The 15,339-nt window shown below is 43.8% G+C and overlaps 1 protein-coding gene across 2 annotated transcripts in view; it reads left to right on the top strand.

Moving 5' to 3' along the window:
- Nucleotides 1–3,743, top strand: part of LOC130272930 (tachykinin-like peptide) — a 59,342-nt gene extending 55,599 nt beyond the window's left edge. For both annotated transcript variants that reach the window (XM_056518962.1, XM_056518963.1), the window contains one exon: nt 2,199–3,743. In XM_056518962.1, the coding sequence (XP_056374937.1) occupies nt 2,199–2,248 (50 nt within the window). In that variant the 3' untranslated portion in view covers nt 2,249–3,743. The remainder of the gene's footprint in view (nt 1–2,198) is intronic.
- Nucleotides 3,744–15,339: the final 11,596 nt, after the last annotated feature.

The following is a 15,339-nucleotide window of genomic DNA, read 5'->3' as shown; positions in this document are numbered from 1 at the left end:
AGGCGGTGATATTTTATTTTGTTATTTTTATCTATTTTGGTGTTTTTTTTTTTTTTTTATGATTTAAAAAAAAAAAAGAAAAATATTTATTTTAATAATATTTTTTACAAAAATACAACTAGGAATAAATGTATTTGAGGTGTTCAGCTATGGGTCTTAGTTTGTTCCTCATGGCTACAAGACCCCGAATCCCCTTCATGTTTCTTCTTAAATCAACAAAGCGTTAAAGGGGTACTCCGGTGAAAAACTTTTTTTTTATTTATTTATTTTTTTTTAAATCAACTGGTGCCAGAAAGTTAAACAGATTTGTAAATTACTTCTATTAAAAAAAAACTTAATCCTTCCTGTACTTATTAGCTGCTGAAGACTACAGCGGAAATTCTTTTCTTTTTGAAACACAAAACTGTCTGCTGACATCACAAGCACAGTGCTCTCTGCTGACATCTCTGTCCATTTTAGGAACTGTCCAGAGCAGCATATGTTTGCTATGGGGATTTCCTTTTACCCTGGACAGTTCCTAAAAATGGACAGAGGTGTCAGCAGAGAGCACTGTGCTTGTGATTCAGCAGAGAGCTCTGTGTTTCAAACGGAAAAGAATTTCCGCTGTAGTATTCAGCAGCTATTAAGTACAGGAAGGATTAAGATTTTTTAATGGAAGTAATTTACAAATCTGTTTAACTTTCCGGAGCCAGTTGATTAAAAAAAAAAAAAAAAGTTTTTCACCGGAGTACCCCTTTAAATGAACATTATAATTTTATATATATTACGCACTAGAACAGTGGTCTCCAACCTGCGGACCTCCAGATGTTGCAAAACTACAACTCCCAGCATGCCCGGACAGCCGTTGGCTGTCCGGGCATGCTGGGAGTTGTAGTTTTGCAACATCTGGAGGTCCACAGGTTGGAGACCACTGCACTAGAAGAATGACACAATGATCCACTAATATATGAGGCGCATAACAATGTTATACTAAGGCACAGAGAACAGAGCGATGACTCTTGGGGTACAGGACATTAAAATACTGATATGCAGTATATGGGGTGATAGAACAATAATACATTAATAACATATATATATATATATATATATATATATATATATATATATATACATTGACTATAATTTTTAAGACATCATTCACCTCTCCAGAGCAGGATAGATTTGCTATGGGGATTTGCTTCTACTCTGGACAGTTCCTGACATTGACAGAGGTGTCAGCACAGAGCACTGTAGTCAGACAGAAAGGAACTACACAGCTTCCTCTGGAGCATACAGCAGCTGATAAGTCCTGGAAGGGTTAAGATTTTTTGTAATAGAAGTAATTTATAAATCTGTATAACTTTCAGGAGCCGGTTGATATGAAAAAAAAACAACAACATAGTTTTCCACCGGAGTACCCCTTTAAGCAGTTTATGTTACATCTCTGTATATACTACAATTAGACAATATGTCACTGTGTTATATTGTAGTTTATATCACTGTAATTTGTGTTTTGTAAATTGTATGGTCTCTGTTATTGTACATAACATGTTCTATCTATCTATCTCATATATTTATTTATATCTATCTATCTCACATCTATCTATCTCATATCTATCTATATATCTCATATCTATCATCTATCTATCTATCTATCTATCTATCTCATATCTATCTATATATTTATCTCATATCTATCTATCTATCTATCTCATATCTATCTATCTCATATATATCTATCTATCAATCTCATATGTATCTATCTCATATCTATCTATCTCATATCTATCTATCTCTCATATCTATCTATCTCATATCTATCTATCATCGATCTCATATCTATCTATCTATCTATCTCTCATATCTATCTATCTATCCATCTATCTATCTATCTCATATCTATCTATCTATCTCATATCTATCTATCTATCTATCTATCTCATATCTATCTATCTATCTATCTAATTATCTATCTATCTCATATCTATCTATCTCATATCTATCTATCTATCTCATATCTATCTATCTATCTATCTATCTCATATCTATCTATCTATCTCATATCTATCTATCTATCTCATATCTATCTATCTATCTCATGTCTATCTATCTCATATCTATCTATCTTATATCTATCTATCTATCTAATTATCTATCTTTTATCTTTATACATTGTAGATCACTTTAATCCCTAAACACAATTTTTTTTCTGCCCCTAGGATCAACAGAAAGGAACACGATACAAAACTACGAAAGAAGACGCAAATGAGCCCTCCCCCACCCCTTCCTGTCGATTAAACTTCATTCATTGAACCAGAAGCTGAAGTGTAATATATTATATCCTGTGTAAAATTAATACTTATTTATTTTAAAATTGGTTTAGCTTGTATATTCAATAAAGTTATTATTTTTAATAGTGTGGCAATGATACTTGTCCTATAAGTGTGCTGTGATTCTCCGACCATCACTCTCATCGGGATAATGTAATATGATTGGAGAGTGGGCCGACCGGTGGAGGAGGATCTGACATGGTGAGGAACCTCACGGGACAATCCCAACCACCCTCCTTGGGACTACTTACTGGACCACTTCAATCTTGAAGGTTCGGACCTATGGAGCTTTACTTTCATGGAAATGACCATGGTCCTGTTAGACGAGCACAGGTTGGTCATCTACATATAGGGTTGCCACCTGCAAAAAAAAGTACCGGCCATGCTAATTTGCATACTTAATTATATATGAGTGACATCACAGGATACACCTATGCGGGGGAAATTTTGTCCTATTCTGACCCCTATAACTTTTTTATTTCCCCTTATACGGGCCTGTATGAGGGCTCATTTTTTGCGCCCCGATCTGTAGTTTTTAGCAGTACCATTTTTGTTATGATGTGACTTTTTGATCGCTTTTTTTTTTTAATTAAATTTGTGAGTTGCAGTTAGTTACTAACTACAACTCCCAGCATGCCCTGATACAGCCTGTGGCTCAGCAGCTGCCCCAAATGAAAACTACAACTCCCAGCATGTTGGACTATATAGTTGTATATAGTATAGGTCAGTGTTTCCCAATCAGGAGTGCCTCCAGCTGTTGCAAAACTACAACTCCCAGCATGCCCGGACAGCCAACGGCTGTCCGGGCATGCTGGGAGTTGTAGTTTTGCAACAGCTGGAGGTGCTCTTGTTGGGAAACACTGGTATAGTATATGGTGCAACATTCTGGGAGTTGGAGTATTGGTTGGATAAATACCGGCCATTGCATTGCCGGCAGGGTTGACAAAAAATAAAACGGCTGTGCCGGTAAAATGCCGGCCAGGTGGAAACCCTATGTACATCCAGCCCCGGATCTCCAGATCTTAATCAGGACCAGTAGCTTCCAAGTCATGGTGGGGGGAGATCTCCATTCTACGTTTGAGGTTTCTCATTGTAGCAGATTCTCCCTAATATGAAGATGTTCTCTCTATCCAGTAGAACGGGTAGAGGCATCCACATGCTGGTACTTGTAGTCCGTATGGGCCACCACAGGGTCACTGCCCCTACTGTCTAAATACGCTGTTTTACCGGGACTTGGGTGGGAGGCAGATGTTCAATGTTTCAGTGTTCCATGATAACAGGACGACTCTTATACCCTTGTTATTAGACATTGGTATCATTGCAGCATGTTTTATTTTATTTCCTGAATGTGAATCCGAAGTCTTCATTTCATAGTTTAGATTTTTTTCTGATAGTGGCACTTTGAATAAAAAAAAAACTCGAGATTTTGCAACATTTCCTTGTGTTTCGGGCTTCTTTATTTTCTATATTAAATACGTTATGATGATTCCAAGTACTGTCTGCGACAATTGTAGCAAAGACAAATTCCCTGGCAAACTTCCCCCCAAAAAATACAACTTTAAACGTTAAAGTGGGTGACATCTTGTAGATAGATCACAGAAGAGAGTGATGCTTTTCTGGCTCTAGCTCTTAGTTGTAGGCTATGATTATGACTAAGAGCACGCAGTGTTAGAAATGTGTCAGTCTGCAGTCATAATCCATGACTAAGAGTATGCAGTGTTAGAAATGTGTCAGTCTGTAGTCCTAATCCATGACTAAGAGCACGCAGTGTTAGAAATGTGTCAGTCTGTAGTCATAATCCATGACTAAGAGTATGCAGTGTTAGAAATGCATCATTCTGTAGTCATACTCTATGACTAAGAGCACGCCAGTTTTAGAAATGTGTCAGTCTGTAGTCATAATCCATGACTAAGAGCACGCAATGTTATAAATGTGTCAGTCTGTGGTCATAATCCATGACTAAGAGCACCCAGTGTTAAAAATGCTTCAGTCTGTAGTCATAATTCATGAATAAGACTACCAAGTATTAGAAATGTGTCAGTCTGTAGTCATAATCCATGACTAAGAGCACCCAGCGTTAGAAATGTGTCAGTCTTGTGCCAGTCTGTAGTCAAAATCCATGACTAAGAGCACGCAGTGTTCGAAATGCTTCAGTCTGTAGTCTTTATAAAAGTGTTTCTAAACCAACGTGGCTTCAGCTGTTTCAAAACTACATCTCCAACATGCCCAGACAGCCTTTGGCTGGAAGTTGAGGTTTTGCAACAGCTGGAGTCCCCCTGGTTGGAAAACAATGGTTTATGACTAAGAGAATGTAGTGTAAGAAGGGCGTCAGTCTGTAGTCAAGTCTATGGCAGTGTTTCCCAACCAGAGTTCCTCCAGCTGCTGCAAAAATACAACTGCTATCTGGGCATGCTGGAAGTTGTAGTTTTGCAACATCTGGAGGTCCACAGTTTGAGGACCACTGGCCTACATTGATAAGTTAGTAAGGCTACGTTCACACTGGCTGCTGTCTCCGGCAGTGTGAAGTTCGTTATTTTAGGATCGAGAAAAGCTGGAGAAAAAATAATGCTTGCACCGTCTTTTTCTCCAATATTTCTCTCCAAAAATAACAGTTGCTATTGAATACAATGGGGTCCATCGGGACCCGTTATTTGCCGGTATGCTCCGGCAAAATTACGACCGGCAAAATGCAAAAAAATAAATAAAAAGTGGGGGTTTGACGGACGAATTTGCTGGAGCATACCGGCAGTGTGAAAGGGGCGTCCTGCTAAGAGTTAGTGGTTAGATGTATAAGTGCATAAGCTATACCCAGGCTCTGCACCAGGGGAGGAGCGTCCATCATCTGTAACATTCATGAATTAGTCAGCGAGTCCACCACATCCATGTATTACAAGGATAGCCCATGGAGGTCAATGGGAGATGAGCAATGCTTCCTTTCACCACTGCTCTAAAGTGTCTAAGGCAATGGTCCTCACACGAAGGACTGTACATCATTTGGACATCTATAGGTCCAGACATTACCTGTGATTTCTAAGTTGCACATACATGTAATAGTTAATTATGCCATATTACAAATGAAGTCACCATAGAATTCCCATAAGTCCATGACACTGAACTGGGTCCATGCGTCTATAGCTACTTTATAGGTTCTGCCCCTTTCTGCTTGACAGGTCCTCCAAAAAATTTGCTGGTTTTGATGGGTCTCTCAATAGATACTTCTATTCTACAATGGCCTCCATGGTGTCTATGTAACAATGGCCTCCATGGTGTCTATTCTACAATGGCCTCCATGGTGTCTATGTAACAATGGCCTCCATGGTGTCTATGTAACAATGGCCTCCATGGTGTCTATGTAACAATGGCCTCCATGGTGTCTATGTAACAATGGCCTCCAAAGGTGTCTATGTAACAATGGCCTCCATGGTGTCTATGTAACAATGGCCTCCATGGTGTCTATTCAACAATGGCCTCCATGGTGTCTATGTAACAATGGTCTCCATGGTGTGTATGCAACAATGGCCTCCATGGTGTCTATGCAACAATGGCCTCCATGGTGTCTATGTAACAATGGTCTCCATGGTGTCTATGCAACAATGGCCTCCATGGTGTCTATGCAACAATGGCCTCCATGGTGTCTATGCAACAATGACCTCCATGGTGTCTATGTAACAATGGCCTTCATGGTGTCTATGTAACAATGGCCTCCATGGTGTCTATGTAACAATGGCCTCCATGGTGTCTATTCAACAATGGCCTCCATGGTGTCTATTCAACAATGTCCTCCATGGTGTCTATGTAACAATGGCCTCCATGGTGTCTATTCAACAATGTCCTCCATGGTGTGTATGTAACAATGGCCTCCATGGTGTCTATGTAACAATGGCCTCCATGGTGTCTATGTAACAATGGCCTCCATGGTGTCTATTCAACAATGGCCTCCATGGTGTCTATTCAACAATGGCCTCCATGGTGTCTATGCAACAATGTCCTCCATGGTGTCTATGTAACAATGGCCTCCATGGTGTCTATGTAACAATGGCCTCCATGGTGTCTATGTAACAATGGCCTCCATGGTGTCTATGTAACAATGGCCTCCATGGTGTCTATTCAACAATGTCCTCCATGGTGTCTATGTAACAATGGCCTCCATGGTGTCTATTCAACAATGTCCTCCATGGTGTGTATGTAACAATGGCCTCCATGGTGTCTATGTAACAATGGCCTCCAAAGGTGTCTATTCAACAATGGCCTCCATGGTGTTTATGCAACAATGGTCTCCATGGTGTTTATGCAACAATGACCTCCATGGTGTCTATGTAACAATGGCCTCCATGGTGTCTATGTAACAATGGCCTCCATGGTGTCTATTCAACAATGGCCTCCATGGTGTCTATTCAACAATGGCCTCCATGGTGTCTATGCAACAATGGCCTCCATGGTGTCTATGCAACAATGGCCTCCATGGTGTCTATGTAACAATGTCCTCCATGGTGTGTATGTAACAATGGCCTCCATGGTGTCTATGTAACAATGGCCTTCATGGTGTCTATGCAACAATGGCCTCCATGGTGTCTATGCAACAATGGCCTCCATGGTGTCTATGCAACAATGGCCTCCATGGTGTCTATGTAACAATGTCCTCCATGGTGTGTATGTAACAATGGCCTCCAAAGGTGTCTATGTAACAATGGCCTCCATGGTGTCTATTTGACAATGGCCTCCAAGGTGTCTATGTAACAATGGCCTCCATGGTGTCTATGTAACAATGGCCTCCATGGTGTCTATTCAACAATGGCCTCCATGGTGTTTATGCAACAATGACCTCCATGGTGTCTATGCAACAATGGCCTCCATGGTGTCTATGTAACAATGGCCTCCATGGTGTCTATTCAACAATGGCCTCCATGGTGTCTATTCAACAATGTCCTCCATGGTGTCTATGTAACAATGGCCTCCATTGTGTATATGTAACAATGGCCTCCATGGTGTCTATGTAACAATGGCCTCCATGGTGTCTATGTAACAATTACCTCCATGGTGTCTATGTAACAATGGCCTCCATGGTGTCTATGCAACAATAGCCTCCATGGTGTCTATGTAACAATGTTCTCCATGGTGTCTATGTAACAATGGCCTCCATGGTGTCTATGTAACAATGGCCTCCATGGTGTCTATTCAAAAATGGCCTCCATGGTGTCTATTCAACAATGGCCTCCATGGTGTCTATTCAACAATGGCCTCCATGGTGTCTATTCAACAATGGCCTCCATGGTGTCTATGCAACAATGTCCTCCATGGTGTCTATGTAACAATGGCCTCCATGGTGTCTATGTAACAATGGCCTCCATGGTGTCTATGTAACAATGGCCTCCATGGTGTCTATGTAACAATGGCCTCCATGGTGTCTATGTAACAATGGTCTCCATTGTATCTACCTTAATAACTCCATTCATTAGTGGACCCAACAGTGCCAACCTTTTGGCGCTCTGCCAGTAGGTGAGGAGAGGACTCAAATGTCTTCTCCTCTCCCAACAATGATCAGGAGGATCATCGGAGGTCAGTTCCTTGAGAAACCTTCTCATTCTTGTCAAGTGGTCAGTGACCGACCTGAGACTCTCGACTTTGAGGGTGTCTTGAGGAAAGAATGTCAAAAAAATATGTGCACATAACATGACAACAATAATGAAATAACAACAACAGCCAAGGCCGTAATTCATAACAACAATTGCCGTGGCAACCAATACAGTTACTGCTTTCAAAACTGGATTCTGGTTGTGTTGCTATGGGCAACACTGAAATATTTTTTCACCGACGCCTGTCCTGGGCCAAATAATTGGTTGGCTACCTTAGCCCTATGTTTTAGTACCATGCTTACCCCTGGGCACCCAGCACATGGGGCACAGGCCCAAACTCCTTCACCCCTCTCCACTTTGGAGGCCTTTAGAGCTTCTTGGCCTTAGTAGAAAGTGTAAAGGGGGCCATTCACATTTGGCATCTTGGCTCTTTTGGCCCAACTGCGGCCCCCGCACCCTCTATAGCTCTTTCCCCAGGGGCCCCATTGTTTACATTGGCCGATGTTAGAGAAGGCAGTGGAGCCTGAAATCAATACATGTTAGATAGTACTTGGTGCTTGTATGAGGTTTTGTGTGTTTTTGCGACCTATTGGTTTTGGCTGCTCGGATTGTTACGCCTCATTACGCGAGGACATGTTTTTGCTTTACTTCCTTTGTGTCTTGAGCTTTTACTCCTTCTGAATGATTTATATGGGTCATTTCCAGATAAAACTCCCGATACTGAAGCTGAAGAGAAAGCTTTTCTTCTCACAGATCTAAGTTCTCCTCTGAAAAACCAGTGTTTCCCAACCAGGGCGCCTCCAGCTGTTGCAAAACTACAACTCCCAGCATTTTCTAACAATGTGTGCTCTTAGTCATAGTCTATGATCATGACTAAGAACATGCAGTTTTAAAAACATGTCAGTCTGTAGTTATAGTCTGACAAAGAGGATGCAACGTTAGAAAAGCATCAGTCTGTAGTCACAGTCTATGATAATGTTACCCAACCAGGGTGCTTCCAGCTGTTGCACAACTACAACTCCCAGCATTTTCTAACAATGTGTTCTCTTAGTCATAGTCTATGATCATGACTAAAAGCATGCAGTTTTAGAAACATGTCAGTTTTTAGTCATAGTCTGACTAAGAGGATGCAACATTACAAACGCATCAGTCTGTAGTCATAGTCTATGATAATGTTACCCAACCAGGGCACTTCTAGCTGTTGCACAACTACAACTCCCAGCATTTTGTAACAATGTGTGCTCTTAGTCATAGTCTATGATCATGACTAAGAGCATGCAGTTTTAGATACATGTCAGTCTGTAGCCATAATCTGACTAGGATGCGACATTAGAAACGCGTCAGTCTGCCACTCCTAAATATAGGTTGTGACTGGTATTGCAGATCAGGTCCCCTGAAGTCAATGGACTGAGCTGCAATAGTAGATGCATGCTGGAAGATGGGCATGCTGGAAGTTGCAGTTTTGCAACAGGTGGAAGCACATTGCTTGGAAAACACTGCTGTAATGGGTAATCTCTAATACCTCTGGAAGTCTTGGTGGGTTAAAGGTTAATCTTGACATTCAATTTCCATGGTGGTCTTGGGTAGTTAGTTATAGGTTAATTTTGTTCAGTCATCCTGTTGCCTTTATCGGGCCTCACCCATCTTCTTATTGACAATCTCTTCGGCCTCTTGAATCCGCCTTTGGTGGACAGAAGCCCACTCAAGGGATGCTTGAGGAGAATTGTTGATCGGGGCTTGCAACCCGAACGTCCGATCTTTAGGCAGTTGCCCGTGTCGTCCCATCATCAAGTAGAAAGGAGTATATCCAGTAAAACAGTGCACGGTATTATTGTAAATCTCCAGAAACTCAGGTAGCAACTGGGGCCATTCTTCTTCTTGTGACACAGAGGCTACTCGTAGCATACGGATGAAGACTTGATTGATCCGCTCACAGAGCCCATTCCCTTGAGGGTGATAAGCGGTGGTTCTGAGTTTCTTGTAGTCATGGAATTAGTCATTAGAGTTAAGACAGACTCAGGACATCCAAGGCACCCACTTAGAGTAGAAGATCTGGGCCGCTGTCTTGGCTGTGAAAGCTTTGACGGGGACAACGACAACCCATTTGGAGTAGTGACCCACCATGGTGAGAGCATAGGTATACCCGGACTGAGTAGGAGACAATTTCACATGGTCTAGTGCGACCAATTGGTTGGGTCTGTCACTGAATGGAGTGGAGAGGTGCTCTTGCATCCTTGTGCACATTCTTGGTGACATTACAGACAGAAAATTCACTGCACCATTTCTCAATGTCACTCCACATTCCAATCCAGTAGAATCTTCGCTTGACAGTGGCTTCGGTCTTGTGGACTCCAAAGTGTCCCGACTGGTCATGATATGTGTCCACTTCTTCCCACACATCTTCGACAGGTGGTCATTCGAGACAGTACATTGACATTGACGTTTGACTTGTCACTTTTGTACTTGATGATGAAGCTGTAATTGGCTAATTGTAAAGCACATTGCTGTTCAAGGGACCCAACTTGGCAGTGTTCAGGTGGGCCAACGGGTTATTATCTGTGTAGACGGTAAAGGCGTGGCAGCCAAGTAATACTTGAATTTCTCTGTAATGGCCCATACCAGGGTGAGAAGTTCCAATTTGAACGAAATGTAATTGGCATCGTTCTTCTCTGCTCCTCGTAGATTACGACTGGCGTAGGAAATCACTAACTCTTGTCCCTCTTGAACTTGGGAAAGGATGGCTTCCAAACCTTCAAAACTGGCATCAGTATATAGCCAGAACGGCTGACTGTAGTCTGGATACGCCAAGATGGGTGTTTCTGTCAGCAGACAATTGAGAGCTCGTAACAATGTCTCCTGTTCTTCGGCCCAATCAATAGGTAGCCTCCCATTGTAGTTCTTCTTTGCTGTTCCCCGTAGGTGAACTGTAAGGGGTTCTGCAATCTGAGCGAAGTGTGGGATGAAGCGGCGGTAATAGCCAATGAATCCCAGGAAGTTCCTTACATCTTTCTCCGTGCGCGGCGTAGGCCAGCTCTTTACAGCATCCACCTTCTCAGGATTTGGCTGAACTCCTTCTGCACTGAGAACATGACCGAGGTAATGGACTTGAGGTTTGAGCAAATGACACTTTGAGGGTTTGATCTTTAACCCATGTTTTGTCAGACATCTTTCAAGTCCTGATCAATGACTGAGGTATTCTTGGTAAGACTTGGAATACACGATGACATTGTCCAGGTACAATAAGACACTTTGGAAGTTCAGGTGGCCTAGGCACCTTTCCATCAGATGCTGGAATGTAGCGGAGGCATTACATAGCCCAAACGGCATACTTTTAAACTTGAACAACCCCATGGGTGTCACGAAGGCGGTCTTCTCCCAATCCTGTGTGATCTTAGTAAAACAATTTCTCATAATGTTCATCCCCAATATCTGTCACATTAGTTACAATCACTCCCTGCCTGGCAATTGAATGGTTGGCTCCCAGTATCCATGTCTGGGGACTGGTTGCCCATTACCTGCAATTACTCAATTAACATCCTCAGGCTCACACAATAAACTCAGTGTGAATCCATTTAAATCCCAGCACTACATTTTCCAATGGCCAGGCTTGGTACAATAGGTGCAAAAAAGGTCTCTGAGTCCCCGAATACCTATTGGGTGGAGGATTACGGTAATTGGGATTGCGGGGAGCAGGAGCAGGGGCAGGTTTCCTAGGCAAGGGTGGTCCTCGGTCAGGTGGAGCAGGCCGGGTGGCAAGTTCCTTAACAGCCTTAGTCAATTGCTCAATGTCCTGTCTAACACTCTGTAGATCCGAGACTGTGGTGATGGGTAGAGTAGGTTGTACTGGGGTGGGGCAAGGGGACGTGATGGTAAAGGCCTGGCCACTATCCCTAGTGGTTCCTGAGCAGGTGTAAGGGGAGTTCAAATATCTTCAATCTCAGTCCTGGACTCATTACATGTATAACCAGTCTCTTAACCCCTTAAGGATGCAGTTTTTTTTTTGATTTTGCATTTTCTTTTTTTCCTCATCACCTTCTAAAAATCATAACGCTTTCAATTTTGCACCTAAAATTCCATATTATGGCTTATTTTACTTTGCAGTAACATTAGTCATTTTACCAAAATATCCACGGTGAAACGGAAAAAAATTCATTGTGCGACAAAAGTGAAGAAAAAAATGCCATTTTGTAACTTTTTGGGGCAGGGAAATTTATACATTTAAAATTGTCATCTTCTAACCCCTATAACTTTTTTATTTTTCCACGTACGGGCCTTTATAATATAATATAATATAATCAGAGCCGGCCTTAGATGTTCAGACGTCCTGTGCGAGCTAACCTTGTGGCGTCCCCCCCTTCACCAGTCCACTTCTCTGTCCCCATTAATCAGAACCTCTCTCTTTATTCCATAATTAAACAGACGGACCCTGCCCCCCTTCACATGTCCTATGTCCTGTTTAAAAAATAAATACATCAAAAACGCACAAAATAAAACAATTATTTAGAACAGCCAGATACTTACTTTTGAAGGCTGCTGCGCTTCTCCCTGGAATCAGCTTTCACACTGCACACAGGGATCCTTCCGCGGCAGCACTTGGACACTGCCCGCGTCCCCAAGCTCCTCCTCCACGCTCCGGACCTTGCTTCTTCCTTCAAAGCAGCTGTAGCCTGCAGCTTGCTTCTCCCCATCTTCGGCCGACCCAGGGCCAGATTAAGGCTGCCTGGAAGACAGAGCACTTAGGTTGGCAATACAGTTTCCCCACATTAGGTGCAGTACAGTTCCTCCACATCAGGTGCAGTATAGTTCCCCCACATTAGGTGCAGTATAGTTCCCCCACATTAGGTGCAGTATAGTTCCCCCACATTAGGTGCAGTATAGTTCCCCACATCAGGTGCAGTATAGTTCCCCCACATTAGGTCCAGTATAGTTCTCCACATTAGGTGCAGTATAGTTCCCCCACATTAGGTGCAGTATAGTTCTCCCCATTAGGTGCAGTATAGTTCCCCCACATTAGGTGCAGTATAGTTCCCCCACATTAGGTGCAGTATAGTTCCCCACATTAGGTGCAGTATAGTTCCCCCACATTAGGTGCAATATAGTTCCCCCACATTAGGTGCAGTACAGTTCCCCACATTAGGTGCAGTATAGTTCTCCACATTAGGTGCAGTATAGTTCCCCCACATTAGGTGCAGTATAGTTCCCCACATTAGGTGCAGTATAGCTCCCCCACATTAGGTGCAGTATAGCTTTCCACATTAGGTGCAGTATAGTTTTCCACATTAGGCGCAGTATAGTTCCCCCACATTAGGTGCAGTATTGTTCCCCACATTAGGTGCAGTACAGTACCCCCACATTAGGTGCAATATAGTTCCCCACATTAGGTGTAGTATAGTTCCCCACATTAGGTGCAGAATAGTTCCCCCACATTAGGTGCAGTATAGTTCCCCACATTACGTGCAGTATAGTTCCCCCCCACATTAGGTGAAGTATAGTTCCCCACATTAGGTGCAGTATAGTCCCCCACATTAGGTGCAGTATAGTTCCCCCACATTTGGTACAGTATAGTTCCCCACCTTAGGTGCAGTATAGTTCCCCCACATTAGGTGCAGTACAGTTCCCCCACAGACATACAGCCTTCAGCCATATACAGTGTATGGCTGGAGGCTTTATGCCTGTTTACTGCCCCACTTCGGTGTTCCGACCACCACTCCACCTGTTTGGGGACCCCTGGGCCCGGGGTCACGATCTACTGCTATGGCCTATGGGCCATAGCAGTAGGTCCCGGGACCGAAGGAGCGGAGGTCGGAACACTGAAGATGACATATCGCTGGTGACTTACCATGCAGGCGCGTCCTCCTCGAGGCTCCGCTCCGCTTTTTTTACTATGGGCGCACACACGGGACATCAGAGACGTCCCTGCGCTTCTCCCTGGAATCAGCTTTCACACTGCACACAGGGATCCTTCCGCGGCAGCACTTGGACACTGCCCGCGTCCCCAAGCTCCTCCTCCACGCTCCGGACCTTGCTTCTTCCTTCAAAGCAGCTGTAGCCTGCAGCTTGCTTCTCCCCATCTTCGGCCGACCCAGGGCCAGATTAAGGCTGCCTGGAAGACAGAGCACTTAGGTTGGCAATACAGTTTCCCCACATTAGGTGCAGTACAGTTCCTCCACATCAGGTGCAGTATAGTTCCCCCACATTAGGTGCAGTATAGTTCCCCCACATTAGGTGCAGTATAGTTCCCCCACATTAGGTGCAGTATAGTTCCCCACATCAGGTGCAGTATAGTTCCCCCACATTAGGTCCAGTATAGTTCTCCACATTAGGTGCAGTATAGTTCCCCCACATTAGGTGCAGTATAGTTCTCCCCATTAGGTGCAGTATAGTTCCCCCACATTAGGTGCAGTATAGTTCCCCCACATTAGGTGCAGTATAGTTCCCCACATTAGGTGCAGTATAGTTCCCCCACATTAGGTGCAATATAGTTCCCCCACATTAGGTGCAGTACAGTTCCCCACATTAGGTGCAGTATAGTTCTCCACATTAGGTGCAGTATAGTTCCCCCACATTAGGTGCAGTATAGTTCCCCACATTAGGTGCAGTATAGCTCCCCCACATTAGGTGCAGTATAGCTTTCCACATTAGGTGCAGTATAGTTTTCCACATTAGGCGCAGTATAGTTCCCCCACATTAGGTGCAGTATTGTTCCCCACATTAGGTGCAGTACAGTACCCCCACATTAGGTGCAATATAGTTCCCCACATTAGGTGTAGTATAGTTCCCCACATTAGGTGCAGAATAGTTCCCCCACATTAGGTGCAGTATAGTTCCCCACATTACGTGCAGTATAGTTCCCCCCCACATTAGGTGAAGTATAGTTCCCCACATTAGGTGCAGTATAGTCCCCCACATTAGGTGCAGTATAGTTCCCCCACATTTGGTACAGTATAGTTCCCCACCTTAGGTGCAGTATAGTTCCCCCACATTAGGTGCAGTACAGTTCCCCCACAGACATACAGCCTTCAGCCATATACAGTGTATGGCTGGAGGCTTTATGCCTGTTTACTGCCCCACTTCGGTGTTCCGACCACCACTCCACCTGTTTGGGGACCCCTGGGCCCGGGGTCACGATCTACTGCTATGGCCTATGGGCCATAGCAGTAGGTCCCGGGACCGAAGGAGCGGAGGTCGGAACACTGAAGATGACATATCGCTGGTGACTTACCATGCAGGCGCGTCCTCCTCGAGGCTCCGCTCCGCTTTTTTTACTATGGGCGCACACACGGGACATCAGAGACGTCCCTGCGTGCCCTACCTCCCGGCGGCCCCTGCGTTTTTAAAGTTAATGCGGGGGCCGCCGCAGAGAGGTAACTGTCGGGACATCCTTGTGTCCTGAAAAGATTTTTCGGGACACAGGGTTGTCCTGAATGTGACGGGGGCCCCCTGCGGGCACGGGGCCT

This window comes from Hyla sarda, chromosome 5 (genome assembly GCF_029499605.1).
Source record: "Hyla sarda isolate aHylSar1 chromosome 5, aHylSar1.hap1, whole genome shotgun sequence".
Taxonomy (NCBI): domain Eukaryota; kingdom Metazoa; phylum Chordata; class Amphibia; order Anura; family Hylidae; genus Hyla; species Hyla sarda.
Note: the sequence above shows the minus strand (reverse complement) of the source record. Positions and strands in the feature narration are given on the sequence as shown.